The 17,623-nt window shown below is 42.0% G+C and overlaps 1 protein-coding gene across 2 annotated transcripts in view; it reads left to right on the forward strand.

Moving 5' to 3' along the window:
• RSPRY1 (ring finger and SPRY domain containing 1) overlaps positions 1-17,093 on the forward strand; it is a 43,477-nt gene extending 26,384 nt beyond the window's left edge. For both annotated transcript variants that reach the window (XM_073605515.1, XM_073605516.1), the window contains exons 4-15: positions 516-628; positions 2,329-2,455; positions 2,784-2,842; positions 4,193-4,259; positions 4,341-4,472; positions 5,522-5,637; positions 7,291-7,434; positions 8,699-8,810; positions 10,295-10,397; positions 10,477-10,629; positions 13,577-13,681; positions 16,443-17,093. In XM_073605515.1, the coding sequence (XP_073461616.1) occupies positions 516-628; positions 2,329-2,455; positions 2,784-2,842; positions 4,193-4,259; positions 4,341-4,472; positions 5,522-5,637; positions 7,291-7,434; positions 8,699-8,810; positions 10,295-10,397; positions 10,477-10,629; positions 13,577-13,681; positions 16,443-16,539 (1,328 nt within the window). In that variant the 3' untranslated portion in view covers positions 16,540-17,093. The remainder of the gene's footprint in view (positions 1-515; positions 629-2,328; positions 2,456-2,783; positions 2,843-4,192; positions 4,260-4,340; positions 4,473-5,521; positions 5,638-7,290; positions 7,435-8,698; positions 8,811-10,294; positions 10,398-10,476; positions 10,630-13,576; positions 13,682-16,442) is intronic.
• The last annotated feature ends 530 nt before the right edge of the window (positions 17,094-17,623 follow it).

Genomic DNA, 17,623 nt, shown 5'->3' on the forward strand with positions numbered 1-17,623 from the left:
AATCTACAGAAGTAGTGCAGGTACTACTTTTAAAAATCGGTGCAGTGCCACCGATTGGAACATTGCCTGGAATAGGCTACGGCTTGTCATGTGATTTGACATGACAAATCGCTTCAATGTGAACAAGGACTTAAGGTAAAAAAAAAGTTGCGCCTTTATCAGATATAGGTGACATTTCTTTTAAAGGGCTTTGGGTCCGGCATTCTTGGCTTGTCCTTCTTAGTAGCATCTTTGTGGAGCAAATTCATTCTGAGTTCCTTTTACTGATTTCTGAGTCTTGCAGCAATAAGATCTCAACTGTCCTTTTTTTAAACTAAAATAAAATAAAAAAAAAAAAAAAAAAAAAAAATGTGCATCAGCTGCTTGTCGCTATACACAGCTTGGACTTTTTCTCCCATTTTGTATCACTCAGCTTTATTATATGTTTTATCTGATCCAAGTAAACAAGACGTGGATGTTTGTTTTTAATTTGTGTTATTGTGTTTTGTGTTGATCTCTTTGTTTTCCTGTGACAGATAACGGCTGGCTGGATGTGGTGCAGTCTCTCATTAGAGTCATTCCATTAGAAGATCCTCTGGGCCCAGCTGTCATTACTTTGCTACTGGATGAGTGTCCGCTGCCAACAAAAGTATGTGTTATCTGGTAATATTCCGAGCTATGAATAAATCATTTGTTCCCTCCTAATAGGAATAAAAACCTGCATTCCGGTACAGTAGGAGGGGGCAGGGACTCTAACTGCTCTACTAAAACATGTGGTGCAAATGTAGCCGTTCCCTAATGGTTGGTTTGGTATGGAGTTTAGGCATCCCGGGGATGTAATAGTTAATTAAGGATGGATTTTGTTCCTAGCCAAGAAAAAAAAGGCTGATTCCGATGTGTCTGGTCATTGTGATGACTGGGCAAAGATTCTGCATATACTGTATACAGTTAGTTTTATAGCCTTTGACAAGATTATTCACTTTTTTTTTTCCTTGGATTTCACATAAAAAGAAAGCCTTTTGTTTACATAACACATTTTCTTGGACAAGTTAAAGTGGAACTCCAACATTTTTTCTTCTTTCAAAATGGCACAGTTGAGATACATTACCTCCCCAGTGCTGCTTTGTACTATATAAATGACAGTTTGCGTTGAAAATATTTACCAAGATAGCATGAAAAAGTAGCGAAAAAAAGCACAGGGCTCTAAAAAAAATATAAAAAATATGCAGGCATCAGAGCATAAATGTTACATCTTCATAATATGAGAACATTACAACTGGGTCCCAGCTGCCGATCGTAGGCAGGCGATATCAATTCAAATTCAGGCACTTTAGTGTCAGTGTACAACTTGCAACAGTACATATTAGGGGTCACTTTGATGAAAAGCTTGTCCTTTTGCTAGGTATTTGAGTGAGACCGATGATAAAAAAAAAAAGTCCTGTGTTGCATTCACATCTAATGAAGGAGTTCTAATGTGCAGGTTTGAGAAATGTGAGCAAATGCACCAAAACGCAGCTATTAGTGGAGCGTGGAGGGGGATTTTACAAAACTGGAGTGTGCAAAATCTGGTGCAGCTCTTCAGTGAAACCAATCAGTCTCCAGCTTTTATTGTCAGATATTAAAAAGTGGTTCTAAAGGCAGAAGGTTTTTTATCGTAATGCATTAAGATAAAAAACCTTCAGTGTGCAGCAGCCCCCCTTATACTTACCTGAGCTCCCTCTTGATCCAGCGATGTTGCATGAGAGACACAAATTCCAGGGACTCTCCCTCCTGATTGGCTGAGACACAGCACCTGATGCCATTGGCTCCCGCTGCTGTCAAACAAAGTCAGGGAGCCAATGAGGAGAGAGAGAGTGAGGGGATGGGGCCGAGCTGCGGCTCTGTGCCTGAATGGACACACAGCAGCGGGTCGGCGCCCCCATAGCAAGCTGCTTGCTGTGGGGGCACTAGGCAGGAGGGAGGGGCCAGGAGCACCGGTGGGGGATCCGAGAAGAGGAGGATTGGGGCTGCTCTGTGCTAAACCAACTGCACAGAGTAGGTAAGTATAACATGTTTGTTATTTTTAAACAAAACAAATAGGTCTTTAGTATCACTTTAATTGAAAAAGCTGAAGTTGGAAGCTGATTAACTACCATGCACAGCTGCCCCAGATTTTGAATGCTCCGGTTTTAGTAAATCCACCCCGTGTGTGTGTAAAAAAAAAAAAAAAAAAAAATATATATATATATATATATATATATATATATATATATATATATATATATATATATATATATATATATATATATATATATATTTAATTATAGAGAGAGAGATAAACAGTTTCTGATGATGTGGTATACTTTACAGGATGCTCTTCAGAAGCTGACAGAAAAACTGAACCTAAGTGGGACCACAGCAATTCAAGATTCCTGTAACCCTGCCAAACACCGCAATACAACTGCAGTATTAGGCTGCTTGGCTGAGAAATTGGCAGGTGAGTATTGTGATATTAAATGTCTTTGCATGCTGCCTTTACTAACAGAATTCCTGCTAATTGACACTGATGCAATGAAAAGCTACCTAATCCCTGCAAAACCTTATAGAAATATTTGAATAGATGTTAATACAGGTTATACTCTAGTGCTGGGTTCCATGGTTCAGTTCCCACTGGCGATATGCATTTTCTTAAAATGTTTCCTTTCACAATCCAAAATCTTACTTGTAGGTTGGCACCATGTAACTGAATTGAATAGGGATAGCGTTACATATATTCATAAGGGTATAAAGCTTTTCTCCTCCTAACGCCTGCTGTTTTCTTTCAGGCCCTGCCAGCATTTCTCTACTGAGTCCAGGGATATTAGAATATTTGTTAGAAAGTTTGGTAAGTTTGTGTATTGTTTTTTTTTTTTTTTTTTTTTTTTTGGAACGCAATAGGAAGTTGCGGGCAATATGCTGTGGATTTTGGAAGTTGCCGCTGCATTATCCCAGTGCCACCAGTCAATCTCTACTGAAAATCAGATTCAGAGGCCGTGGAGTGGTGGTCAAAATATTTATACAAAGCACTTAAAGTGAAGCATCACCCAAAAGAGGAGGTTCCACTTTAAGGCCTCCTCTTTCATAAATGGCACTTTTTTTGGGGAGAAGAGGGAGCAGGTAACTGGTTTTGACAGGTACCTGCTGCCTCTTCCACTCAGATTGCCTAGGAAGGACTTGATTCCAGGAGCAGCCAAGAAACCTGGGTGAGTGGAAGAGACCAATACTGAATGACACACACACACTGCTAGGTGTGTAAAGGATTCTGCATCACCCAAATGTATTGCATTATAGTCATCATGTGCCAGACATATAGATGTGACAGTGACCACCTCATTCATGTGTGATCCTACCGTCACTGCCCTTCATTATCCCTCCCCCCCCCCTTCCCAAGTGTTTATAAGCATAGAGTTGTGCTAGGGAGTCGGGCACCTGATCCTGCTCATTGTAATCTTTTACTGGCATGTTCTTGATGATCCTATTGTGGTAAGTGATCCTCAGTTGGACAGATGTATCTCCTTCCTGGTGTGTGCTATGTTTGTCTATTGCGCCCCTTTGCAGTCATGTAATAATTGCATCTCTGTAAGATTGACATACAAAGTAGACACTACTCAGGAAAAAAGTTACTTGTACAATTAAAGTATGGGAATATATTTTTTTACATTCTTCTGTAGTGTGTGTGTGTGTGTGTGTGTGTGTGTGTGTGTGTGTGTGTGTGTGTGTGTATAAACCTTTTTTTTACTGTTGTGGTATGGAAGGTTTTGGAAGAATTTACTGGGATCGCTAAAATTGAGAGCCATGATTGCCGTGCAATGCATGCGATTGCGACGCGTTAGTCTAGCAATTATATGTTAAAATCAGGTGTGAGGAGGTGACACTGTGCCCGGTGATCTTTGACTTCTCCGATGTTGTTCGGATAGATCTCCACCTCTTTAAGGTTGCCTACCCCTGCTCTAAAGACATGTAAGCAGTATTTAGACCATCAAAAGGAAGCAGTAAGAAGTAAAAATGCTGAAAATGGGGGAAAATTTCCCTTCAAAGCCTAAGGCAGTGTTGAACACCCACAAGGCATTGAGCCCTGTCTCACTCTGCCCAAAATGCATAAATCTGTTGTGTGTGAAATTACACTTTTATTATAAAATTAAAAAATGTATTGTGTGTACAAACTATAACACTGACTTCAACTTCTGCCTTCTAGAATTTCCGGTTTCATCCCATGGTCATTCTGTTTGCACTTATTGCACTGGAAAAATTTTCACAAACAAGTAAGATCTGGTTTGGATCTTTTATATACATCCATATTCTAATTTAGTCGCATTCTAATATCATTAATGCCGCTTTTTTAGGTGAAAACAAGATGACCGTTTCAGAGTCTCAAATAAGTGACCGTCTGCTTTTGCTGGAGACCTGGACAAACAATGGTGACTTTCTAAAGCGTCAGGTTGGCTTCTGTGCCCAGTGGAGTCTAGACAACCTGTGTAAGTTGTGTATTTGTCTGTAAACCTACATTCTAGCTGAAATTGAAAATGGGACCTTTATATACATTCAGGGAGCACAGCCTACCTGCTTATAGTTTCAGTATTTTATCCATATAACCGTGCAGTTTACCAGTTCACCTTACTTCCCTTAGCTGGTAATCTAGGAACACCTGCTTGTTCAGAAGTGTTATTCCCAAACACACTCACAACAGCTTTTATGAAATGAAAAAGTTGGTACCGAGAACTTTGGCATAGTCCTGGATTGTTGATCGTGATTAGTGACACAGGAAACCATGCAATCGAGGTTACACAGCACCCACTTCAGGAAGTACATTCCCAGTGATCCTGTGAGTTGCTTCCTGAATTCTGGTTATGGTTGATTACAGAAAATATAGATTAAGGTAATTTGAGTAAACATTCTGATTGCAGTATTTGCTGGATAACATTAGCAGCTCATTGATTACTTGTTGCTTGGAATTCTTCAGCTTGTTTAAAAAAATATATATATAGTTTTAGAGAGTGTCTAACAAAAGTAAGGCTGAGTTCACACTTGTGAAATCACAGACATGGCATGTGATTCGCATTGCTGTGCAGATTACATGCGATGTCTGTGTGATGCAAATTCAGTCATACAAACTGTATGGATGAAATCACATTTGCACCAAAATGGTGCAGGATCTTTTTTTGGCCACACTGGAATTGGATCACATGGGTATTCACATCTATGCAATCCGACTCCTCCAACTTTGCACAGTTCGCACTGCGACTGCAAACCGATCTGGGGCTGTCATTAACTTTACGTTGACACCCCCACAGATGTCAGTGTCGCAGGGTTTCCCGTATCACACCAGTGTGAACCGGGACTAAAGCTTTTGCCCTGAGCATCCACTTGGATTTTCTTCCTTTCTCCAGGATTGGACAACAAGGAATTGTGCATGATTATGGTATTCGACAGCTCCAGTTTTTGAAAATCGAACCCTGGAGTGTTGCATTTGATACGTATTGGGGTTTGGTGTTGTCATTTTTGCTAATTCCATTTTCTGTTTTAGTTTTAAAGGAAGGCAGACAATTAACTTATGAAAAGGCTGATTTATCACCAATCAACGCCATGCTTAATAGTAATGATGTGAGCGAGTACCTCAAAATTTCTCCTTATGGACTAGAAGTAAGTGTTCTTTTCGGCAGTTCTTGTCTCTGTAATTCATGCTTATAAACATAGTATACCAAGGGTTACCATCATTGGTCATTTTTTATTTCAAGCTGCCATTGCTTCTTCTGAAAATGTCACATAAAGTGGTTGTATACCGCTGCTCATGGGTTTTTTTGTTTGTTTTTTTTTTTTTCTAACCTGCAAGTCAAAGGCATACTAGCACATTATGTGAAACTTGCCTCAAAACGAAGCCTTCCAGCAATGCGATGTCATCGCTGAAGACGGCTTCTATCTTCACCTGGTCTTCCTTCTGGGTTTGCAAACTCCGGCTCTGTGACTGTCCGGAGCCGCGATAACGTCACGGCACAGGGCTCTGATGAAACGGCACAGGCTGCTGTTCCTTCAGAGCACATGCACCAGTGATGTCATAGGCTTATTATAGGCTTACCTATAGGTAACATTTAAAGATGAAAGTTTACTTCCTCTTTAACTGGCTCTCTGGCTTCCTAATTTTCTGTTGTGATGACTGAAGAAAAATCTACAAAGATCAGGAAATCGGAACTCATAATCTGCATTCTTGTTCTGGATCATCATAACAACCAGAGAAATAGCATTTTCTGAAGGAGAGGTCAGCAGTGGGGGGCCTCCATGCTTTCTCAGTACAAGTTACAAGTTTCTTTTAACCACTTCAGAAGCGTGTTATAGCAGGAGGACGGCTCCAACGTGGTTCTCTCGTTCCCGAAGGACGTCCATGGAAATCCTCCCAGAATCGCACATCCAGCTCGTGCTGTGTTCGGACATAGCTGATCACCGATCGTGATAAGGGGCCAATCACAGCAGCCCTTTACCATGTGATCAGCTGTGTCCAGTCACAGCTGAGTCCAGTCACATGTAAACAAACATGCCGGTTATTGGCTTAAAGGGGTTGTAAACCCTCGTGTTTTTTCACCTTAATGCATTAAGGTGAAAAAACTTCTGATAGTGAATGCCCCCGCGCCCCCCCCCCCCCCCCCCCCCCCGCCGTTTTTACTCACCTGACCCCCTTCGATCCCTCGGCGGAGACGCGTTATACCTCTCTGCCCGGGGTTCTCTGCTCTTGATTGGATAGATTGATAGCAGCTCAGCCATTGGCTCCCGCTGCTGTCAATCAAATACAATGACGCAGGGGGGCGGGGCCGAGTCCTACATTCTGCGTCTATGGATGCAAATGCTGGACTCGGGAGCGCGCCCGCAAGGTAACCCCCCGGGAGAGTGCTTCTTCTAGGGGGTTATACGATGCGGGGAGGAGCTGATAGCAAAGGGTCTGAATACTTAGGACCATGTAATATTTCAGTTTTTCTTTTTTAATAAATCTGCAAAAATGTCAACAATTCTGTGTTTTTCTGTCAATATGGGGTGCTGTGTGTACATTAATGAGGGAAAAAAATGAACTTAAATGATTTTAGCAAATGGCTGCAATATAACAGAGTGAAAAGTTTAAGGGGGTCTGAATTCTTTCCGTCCCCTCTGTATATATAATCTCTGCAAAAAAAGTGATAAAAAAAGTGATAAAAAAAAATCTCTGCAAAAAAAGTGAAAGTAATATAAGTAAGTTCTCTAATATCCATATTAGTGCTCTTTCCCACAGGCTGTGCCTAACGTAATGTGTTTTTACTTGCTGTGTACTAGGCCCGCTGTGATGCTTCATCATTTGAGAGTGTTCGCTGCACGTTCTGTGTAGACTCTGGCGTGTGGTACTATGAAGTAACTGTCATTACCTCTGGGGTCATGCAGATAGGATGGGCCACTAAAGACAGTAAATTCCTTAATCACGTAAGTAACAAAAGGCAAAATTGTATTTGAAAGAAAATGTAATCCTCCTTTTTTTTTTTTTTTTTACCGCTGAGAATTCCTTTACGATAAAGTACACTATGATGGTTGTTTAGAGGTTCGGCTTTATATTTTTTGTACCATTTATTATGCTAAGATGTTGCTTATGTTGGGTGAGTTTTAACTAGATTAATGATATATGCTGGTGGTACCACACTGAGCAATGTCACATAGCTGTAGTGTCTTGTCTTTCTTGCACCAAAATTGCAATGTCTTGGTAGTGGAGATGAAGTTTGGTTTTGTTTGTGTTGGGTTGTAGGCTTCTTTTCATAATGATGTGGCAAAGACCTAACCACTGTTAATGCCCTACAGTTCGTTTTTTCTTTCTTAAAAAGCCTGTCCCCTGCCAGTACCTGCAGAGAAGGACCCTTGCTCTATGTAGGGAAGCAGTGGTCTCGCTGCAAAGGTCTGACACACGCCCTACTGAGTCGACCTATAGCTCTGCAGTAGGGGACATATTTAACTTCTGCAGCAAAATAACTACTTCTCTCAGAGAGCAAGGGTCCATCTGTGCAGATGCTGGCAGAGGACAGGCTTTGGCTGAATTGTAAAGGAAAGTAAACGGTAAGACTTTTCTCACCTTAAAGGGGGTTGTAAAGTCAGAAGTTTTTTTTATCTTAATGCATTCTATGACTAGTAAGACTAGTGTGTGCCAGCAACCCCTCAGCCTCTCTAGTACTTACCTGAGGTCCCTCTCTGTCCAGCGTGTCAGTGAGTGTCTCAGCCGTCCAAGATTCTCTCTCCTGATTGGCTGAGAGACAGCAGCGGTTGCCATTTGTTGCTGCTGTCGTCAATCAATGTCAACTAGCCAATCAGAGGGGGTGGGCCCGGGTCAGGGCTCCACGTCTGAATGGACACAGGGAGCCAGGGAGCTGTTACCCGGCTCGGGTGCCCCCATAGCAATCTGCTTGCTGTGGGGGCACTGAACAGGAGGGAGGAGCCAGGAGCACAGAGGAGGGACCTGAGAAGAGGAGGATCCAGGCTGCTCTATGCAAATCCACTGTACAGAGCAGGCAAGTATAGCATGTTGTTGTGGTGTTTCATATTAAAAAAACAAAACTTTATAATCACTTTAAGTTTGGTGCACTTGGAATGTATTTAACTTTTACTGTTAATTATTAAAAATGGACATTAATAAACCTCTATTGCTCATAAGTAAAAGATCAATATGAATCAGTAAACAAATGTCTGTCCCTAATGTATGTAGGAAGGATACGGAATTGGGGATGATGAGTATTCCTGTGCATATGATGGCTGCAGGCAGCTGATCTGGTACAACGCAAAAAGTAAACCTCATCAACACCCCTGCTGGAAAGAAGGTAAGGCCTAATATTTGCTGTGCCCCATGGCACAAGAACAAAGCTGAATACTTCTGTTCAGATAGAGGATGAGGAGGAGAAGCAGCTTTCAGCTGCTGCTGGAGGAAAGGGGCACGGTTCCAATAAATGCCACCCTGCACCTGTCCAGGTTCTGGGGTTGGGAAGGAAGGGACGTGAGCTACTCGTCACCTGCCCACCATTGATAGCAATCTACCTATCAACAGATTGCCGGCTCTTGCTCTAATGCCTTTTGAAGGGGAGGTTTTTCCTTACTTCTGGGTATGTTTAGAGGACAGGAAGTAAAAGGAAAGCTGTCCAATGGGGACTTAGACAAGCAAGTTTTTATTAGTAGAGTAGATAGGATTAGAACCTGCATCAGGTTTTCTTTTGCTGTTTGTGTCCCTGTTGAACTTTCCTAACTTCCCTGTTAAACTGTGTAATTGCTATGGTTATCAATAAAACCTTTTGTAAAAGAACTTTCCTAACTTCCTGTTGTGTCACCAGGACAGAACAGAATGTTGGAGGAAATTTCCTCAATAGGGATAAGAACATCAATAAAAACTACCCAACTCTATCCAAAGTTTAACCAATTTTTTTCTGAGTGTACAGTTTGCTCCACCACGTTTACACTGTGTGTGGTGAGTGCGTTGGCCATAGCAGTGGTGATAACTGGTATCCCGTGACCACCTGTAGCTGGGTATCAGACCTGGGGAAATGGGTAATAGCGTTACCAATGTATTGGATTGGGTTCTTGTAAGTCACCCACCACTTTTCAGCTACCTTTTTAGCTGCTGTATAACCACTTGACAACCGCACTATAGCTGAAAGACAGCTACCGCGCGGCCGTCCAGTTGTGGGAGGGCGTCTATTGACTTCCACCCAGAACCCCACCCCCCTGCACACCCTCTGGGTGCCCTCTACGATTGATGTGTCCTTCGGAGGCAGCTGATCAAGTTGCGGTAAAGGGCCAGTCGCAGTGGCCCTTTATCATGTGATTGGCGGTGTCCAATCCCAGCTCATCGCATGTAAACAAGTGCCAGTTATCGGCATTTGCTTTCCTCAGCGCTGTCCAGTATGTGAGGAAAGGAAATTTTGAAAACCGGCTCATCCTGTGACAGAGGACATTTACACTGATAATCAGGGCACTGATCATCAGTGCAGACCCATCGGTGCCAATCAGTGTAGCTGATGTCCTCATCAGCGCACATTATTGAAGAAGAAAAATTTACTGGTACTTACAGAAACGGAGAAAAACATTATTATTTTTTTCAACATTTTCTGTTCTCTTTTGGTGGTAAAAAAAAAAAAAAAAAAAAGCTAAAATCAAAACTGCTCAATTGTCATTCATAGTGCAACCGCACGGAAAGCTGAAAATTGGTCTGGTCAGGTAGGGGGTGAACGTGCCCAGTAGGCAAGTGGGTAAAGACTACTTTTGGATCCTGGTATGCATTTATTTATTTTATTATTTCTCTTAAATCTTCCAGGTGACACTGTCGGCTTTTTATTGGATTTGCACAAAAAGTTAATGATTTTTTCATTAAATGGACATCAGCTTCCTCCCGAGAAGCAAGTTTTTACCTCCGCAACGTAAGTCCTGAACCTGTGTTAATGTGTCCCATTGTTGAAGTTACTCTTTCATTATTATGGGGTTGCTTTTTCTTTGTAGATCTGGATTTTTTGCTGCAGCAAGTTTTATGTCCTATCAGCAGTGCGAGTTCAATTTTGGAGCCAAGCCCTTCAAATATCCACCTGCAAACAAATGTAGCACTTTTAATGAGTATGCTGTTCTGGCCCCCGAAGAAAAGGTCATTTTGCCAAGGTAAGCGTAAGGCAGATTGGTTTTCTAAAAAGGTAAAAAAAAGGACAAATTTATTACGTATCTTTTGAAAGGCAGATATTGTAACAAATCCTGCTTTCAATCCATTAATGTACTGTATTATTATTATTGCAGTTAGTGTAGGTACTTGAATTTGTCCCAATATCACTCCAGTTATCCTCTAGGACTCAGACTGGGAGAGGGAGACAACACTAGGAGCCTGTAAATCTTTGTTACGTGTACTGAGAGGAAATAAGCTGCTAACGGGGGAAAGACTAGTGTAAACAGAGGGTAGGGGGGAGGCACGCACCTGCCGCCCAATCTATGCTGCGATTCGGCACAGCACATGTCGGTCAGCAGGTCCCAGCCAATGATTTATGGCCGGGACCTGCTGATCACAATACACAATACAGAGCACTGTACCACTAGCAACATGGAGCAGAGATGTGGCTGTTTTTTCAAAAATCGGCAACGTCCATTAGTTAAAGCAGCACATATTGCACACATTACACAATGATAGGCACACAGCTAATCCCCTAGATGTTAACCCCTTCCCAGCCAGTGTCATTAGTACAGTGACAATGTATAGTATTAGCACTGATCACTGTATTAGTGTCACTGGTAATGTCTGTGTCAGTCAGTGAGTTCCCACCCAGTGTCAGATTGCCCGTCGCATTATCACAGTCCCACTATAAGTCGCTGATCACCGCCATTACTGGTATTAAAAAATGTATTAAAAATAAATAAATATATTTATTATACATAATTTTTCTTTCAAAGTACTCAGTCTATTTTCATTTATATAATAATAAAAAAACCCCCAGAGGTGATCAAATACCAGCAAAAGAAAGTTCTAGTTGTATGAAAAATTTAATTTGCGCACAGTGTTGCATGGTCCTGTGCGCAAATTAAATTTTAACTGGCAATTGCCAGTTAAAAGTATTGCAGTGCTGAATAGCAAAAAATGCTCTGGCTATGAAGGGGGTAAATCCTCCCAGAGCTCAAGTGGGAAATTAGCAGGCTTTATGAAGGGGGGGGGGGGGTCATGATCAAGCCATGTTGCAGCTGCAGTTAGGACCTGGCTGTGCTGTCTGGGTTACATGACTGGTTAAACAGTATTACAGATTGATTGATTGGAGAAAACAGAACTTTTCTATATTTATTACAATATGGACAAAAATATGCACAGGTAGCAGGGGGCTACCTATGCTGTGGAGGAAATATTAGAAAATGCTATACAAAGGATATTTCGTTGGGGGGGGGGGGGGGGGGACACAAATCAATTTGGAGCCGTCTTCTAATTTCCCCCCCATGATTCCAGTTCAGCATTTGCGTATTTGGATGCTAGCTTTGAGTTGAGCGTTTCAAGTGTATCTAATAGGGTTAGATCCTTTCCTATGTGGTTTGTTTTTTACTGCTGTCTTCATCACACTGGGGTGATTCACACTCCAATTCTCCGGGTGACCACTGTCATTGAAATGATGAGAAATCAACAATTTCACAGTTGCTATTGAAACATTAGGTAAGAGGAAATCTTCCAGTGGGGACACCTATGCAAGGGGAAATTCCCACTCTGAAGAGATTTTCATTCACTGTCCCTTATGTCTTTAGGGCAGGAAGTGAAGGGAAATCTCCCAAAGAGTTCTACACTTGCCGACCAGTTGCTGGACTTCAAGTGGTTATACTGGGATGATGCCTGCAGCTGCAGACATCATCCCAATACCCTTTTTTTTTTTTTTTTTCGAGCCGGCGGTCGGCTCTTTTGTAAAAGCAATTTTTTACAATCAGCGGGAGGGGACGTCTTCCATTACTTTACGGGGATCTCCCGTCCCACCGGGAGTCCCGATCAACCAGCTGGCGCTTCTGTTGGCTGATCACAGAGCCAAACAAAGACTGCAAGTGACCTGACATCACTTTCAGTTTACCTGGATGTAAACTGTGCCATTTTCAAAAATCAAGAACCTTCCATCACACCGCTCTTGGTGTATATTCAAGTGCTTTTAAGGGCAGAGGAGGGATCTGGGGTCTTATAGACCCCAGATCTCTCCATAAAGAGTACCTGTCCACACGCCTATTGCTTTCACAAGGATGTTAACATTCCTTGTGGCAGCAAAAGAAGTGATTTAAAAAAAAAAAAAAAAAAAAAAAATGAAAGCTACAGTATAAAAATAAATGAATACGGTAATTAAAAAAAAAAAAAGTGCCCCCCGTGCTCGTGTGAAAAGGCGAACGCACGCGTCGGCCCCGCGCGCAAACTGACTATTCCGCACATGCAAGGTATTACCGCGAAAATCAGATCATGGGCAGTAATTCTAGCACCAGACATCCTGTGTAAATCTAAAGTGGTAAACTGTAAAGGCTTTTATAGTGTCGCCTATGGATAGTAAAATTTATGTTGGTTATTGCACGAGCATGCGCAGTTTTGAAGCCTGACATGTTTGGTATCTATTTACATGGCGTAACATCTTTTTATATTTTACCCAAAAAAAAAAAAAAATTCGGTTATGTTTTTTGTGTTTTTTTTTTTTTTTTTTTTTTTTTTTTTTTTTTCTTTTTTTGCATTAATATTAAAAAAAATTGCGTTTTGATAAACCACTGCACAAAACCCACCAACATATTCTCTAGGGCCTCTGCTTTAAAAAAAAAAAAAAAAAAATTAGTTCCTAACTAATTTCCTAGCAAAAATACTGGCTAGAGGCATATTTTCATTTTCATGTTGGTCCATGGTAAGGATTGTGTGTTTTATATTTATTTATATATATATATATATATATATATATATATATATATATTTTCTCATTAGATTTTCTTTTTAGGATATTTATGTTTTTGTTTTATATATTTGTGTCTACAAAACTATTCTATTTATCTTCCAAGTATTGCGTCCAAACTATATTTGGGCATACGTACAACAAAGAAGGTGATGAAGCATTATTTTCTGTTTCTATAGACATAGACGCCTAGCATTGCTAAAACAGGTCAGCATCCGAGAGAACTGCTGCACATTATGCTGTGATGAGGTAGCAGACACAGAATTAAAGCCCTGTGGCCACAGGTAAGTTACAACTGGATTTAGTATTATTTTTTTCTGCTATACAAGTACACTATATGGCCAAGTGTTTGTGGATACCTGCTATGTGAGCTTGTTGGGCCTTCAGATTCTAAATCCATGGACGTTAAAAGAAAATCTGGGAAAATAAATTAAAAAAAATTTTTTTTTTAGACTCATACTTACCAAGGTGGGACCGATGCTTCATCTATTGCCGTTGGCTCTAAGGCTAAGAAAACTGCGCAATCAAACATCGCCAGTCGCTCGGTTCACTGGAGCGCTGGCTGGGCTGTGGAGGGGGCGGGAGCGGCCAGCTCAGGCTCACTGTGGATCACTGAGAGGCTGAGTCGGGTGTCGGTTCAGGCATGTGGGCAGATCCCAACTATATTGTTGCGATCTTTCCCAAGCCTGGCCTGGCTCTATGACAATCATCTGACACCGGGCTTCAGCCCGCTATCTGCTGAAAACAGGTCACAGGAGTGCAAACAATCTGCACTCTTGTGATCCACAGGAGAAGTACAGCCATACGAGCTTTGGCTGTACTTCTTTTAATATGGACCAGCCTCGACTCTTCTGGGATTGTTTTTTTACAAGGTTATGGAGTGGGTCTTTGGCAATGTGTAGCTGTTTAGTCAGAAAAAATTTTTGAGGTCCGGTTTTGATGCTGGATGAAAGAACATGGCTCACCATCGGTATACCAATTTATTTCAAAGGTGCTCAATAGAATAAAGGTCAGTGCTCTGTGCAGACCACTTGAATTTCTCAACACCACTCATCAAAAATTTTTTTATAGACCTTGTGCGCCCTAATAATTTGGAGGGGTGTTCACATTCTGTTGGACATATAATGTAAGCCAGGGGTGTCCAACCTGCGGGCCTCCTGAGGCTCAAGAGTGTTAAGCATTTGGCCTGGGGAACATCTGGAGGGATGCAGTGCAAGTATAGCAGCCGCAGTGCCCGGCGTAGACAAGCCAAGCCCATTCGTGTCTGGAGGGATGCCGGGGCTGCCCTGTTTGTAATAGCACTGCCAGCAGTAAATGCAGGGACTCAGACAGCTCCAGGCAAGTAAAATGCCTCATGGCTGGATCTAGGTGGGTGCAAGTGGGCCAATTTAAGTTGCAGCTCCCCACCCACACCCTGTCTCTACCTTCCCACACAGCACATAGTTGAAATCCAATCATTAAATTCTGATCTGCCTGACTTTTTCTGCATATCGGCTATCCTTAAAGTGGTTGTAAAGGCACAAGGTTTTTTACCTTCATGTATTCTATGCATGAAGGTAAAAAACCTTCTGTGTGCACCAGTCCCCCTTAATAATTACCTGAGCCCCCTCTCGATCCAGCGATGTCCACGAGAGCCTTGCCTCTCCGAGGACTTGCACTTCTGGCAGCAGCGGGAGCCATTCGCTCCCGCTTCTGTCAATCACAGCCAGTGAGCCCATGAGGAGACTGAGGGGGCAGGGCCGAGCCGTGCCTCGGTGTGTAAATAGACACATAGAGCTGCGGCTCGGGACCACGCCTGCTTGGGTGCCCCCCCAGCAAGCTGCTTGCTGGGGGGGCACCAGGGAGGAGCCAGGAGCGCCAGCCCTGAAAAAAGGAGGATCTGGGCTGCTCTGGAAAACCCACCACACAGAGCAGGTAAGTATAACATGAGTTGTTTTTAGGGGAAAAAAAGGGCTTTATTATCACTTTAAGGCTGGGTTCACACCTAATTGGCCACGGATCGCACATGAACGCTGTGCGTCCCTGTTCTCCATTTGAGGGCCGAATCTTTGCCTAAATTCTTTGCCTAAATTGCCTGAAACAGAGCCAAAGACACACAGCCTTTCTGTGCAAGCCGCTCCGCAGCCGCCCCTGAGATATGTGAACTGGCTTCATAGAGAGCTGGTCACATTCTCCTGTCATGCGAATTGGATGCCGAAAAACCCCCGCATCCAATTTGCATAGGTGTGAACCCAGCCTCAAGGATAACTAAAAGTTAGTGTTTAAAAAAAAAAAACAAAAAAAACAAACATGTTATACTTACCTCAGTTGGTTTTGCACAGAGTGACCCCCAATCCTCCTCTTCTGAGGCCCCCCAGTGGTGCTCCTGGCTCCTCCTCTTTTCGAGTGCCCCGTTGGCGAAGCTGCATTACAGGAGGTTTTTCACCTTCATGCATTAAGGTGAAAAACCTTGAGGGTTTACAATCCCTTTTTTAAGCTGGTTACTCTTCTTTTTTTTTTCTTTCTTTCTTTCTTTCTTTCTTTCTTTCTTTCTCTCTCTCTTTCTTTCTCTCTTTCTTTCTCTCTTTCTTTCTCTCTTTCTTTCTCTCTTTCTTTCTCTCTTTCTTTCTCTCTTTCTTTCTCTTTCTTTCTCTCTTTCTTTCTTTCTCTCTTTCTCCCAGCGGGATGAACAAACAAAACCTGACAGATAGCTGTACTAACACAAGCAATGTTGGTGTGGTGATTTTTCTAGATGCCCGTTAGACAGAAGCTGGTTGTGAGACCGGTGTAATAAGCACAACTCTTTCCTTATTACTGTACACAAAAGGGAAGTATTATTAATGTGTCCTTCATGTACCCAGCAGCTGAGCCATACAGATCATCACTCCAGGGCAAGGCAGTTATATCTTTTGGGTGAACATCTTCCTGTAATTGATCAGGATAACTGTGCGGTTCTATTGCTACCTTAACGGAGGAGGGCACATATGAAAGGTCTATTAGTAGTACTTGCTGTATGGTGGATATATGGATATATAACTAATGTATGTGTTCTGCTTGTCTCTGCAGTGATCTTTGCATGGAATGTGCTCTACAGCTGGAGACCTGTCCACTCTGCCGACAGGAAATAAAAACGCGCGTCCGTCAGATTGCTCACATTTCATGACAGCTGTGGAGTAAACGCAGGAAGATTTTCTTGGCTCTTGTATTGACATTTGTTTACAAAGGAAATCTTGCATATGTTTTATATCTGCTTCATTTGACGGAAATGGCCATATTTTACAAAAGTGGTTAAACAAGAAATAGCCCCGTCTGCCATCTTGGAGACTATTGGGAAGCAATTGAATGAGACACTTCGCTTACATTTTGACTTGAGTTGGGTTTTATGCGAAGGACACGGATTGTCCCTTTAGGGTACTTGTAGCTTAGGGGCATCATTTCTGCTATGTCCCACACCCTTTTTCTTTTTTTTTTTTTTTTTTTTTTGGGCAGTAACTCCACCCAGTTTCAGGAGACCACACCCAGTGGTTGCAGTAAATATACCTTGCCTCAAGACACCTAAAATGTTTTTTTGGCACTGTTTTCCTCCTTTCATTTCTGGAAAAGGGTTTGCACTATAGTAATGCATCAATGTATTTGCAAAAACTGTAACTTATTGTATTATACTGCAAAGTGTCTATTTTTGCCAGACAAAATACAGTATATGACCAATGTTTTCTATTCACGTGGCATTCTGCTGGTCAGTAGTTTTGTCTTTAAAAACTGTGGATTGCAGGATAATTGTCATAAGTAAATCAACGTCTAGGGCTTAATTTATATTCCAAAGAACATTTGGTTAAACTACGCAAATAATGCAATCTACAGATGTAACTGTACAGGTTTTTGTAATGTGTGTACAGTAGTGATGTACAGAATTGGAAAATCTTTTTCACTATTTATGATTTGATATAAGCAGGCTTGTCTGTAATGATATGATCCAGTTTAGGAGGGATGAACAGAAACCCTAATGTCACTCTATATAGGTGTGATGTGTTTGGTAGTACAGGATGGCCCTCAATCGCTTCCATCTGCATATGCAGCAATGGTCTGACTATGCACTTCAATGTAAGTGGAGGTGTATTACACTGCTGTGCCAAGCTGTGTTCACAATACAGGTGATGGGGACTATTCCACACATGCTAAACCCTTGTCAGAGATCTGGAGTGTTGTATCTTGTGTATGCAGATTCATGCAGCCCTATAGGGGCTCAG

This window comes from Aquarana catesbeiana, linkage group LG11 (assembly GCF_042186555.1).
Source record: "Aquarana catesbeiana isolate 2022-GZ linkage group LG11, ASM4218655v1, whole genome shotgun sequence".
NCBI lineage: Eukaryota > Metazoa > Chordata > Amphibia > Anura > Ranidae > Aquarana > Aquarana catesbeiana.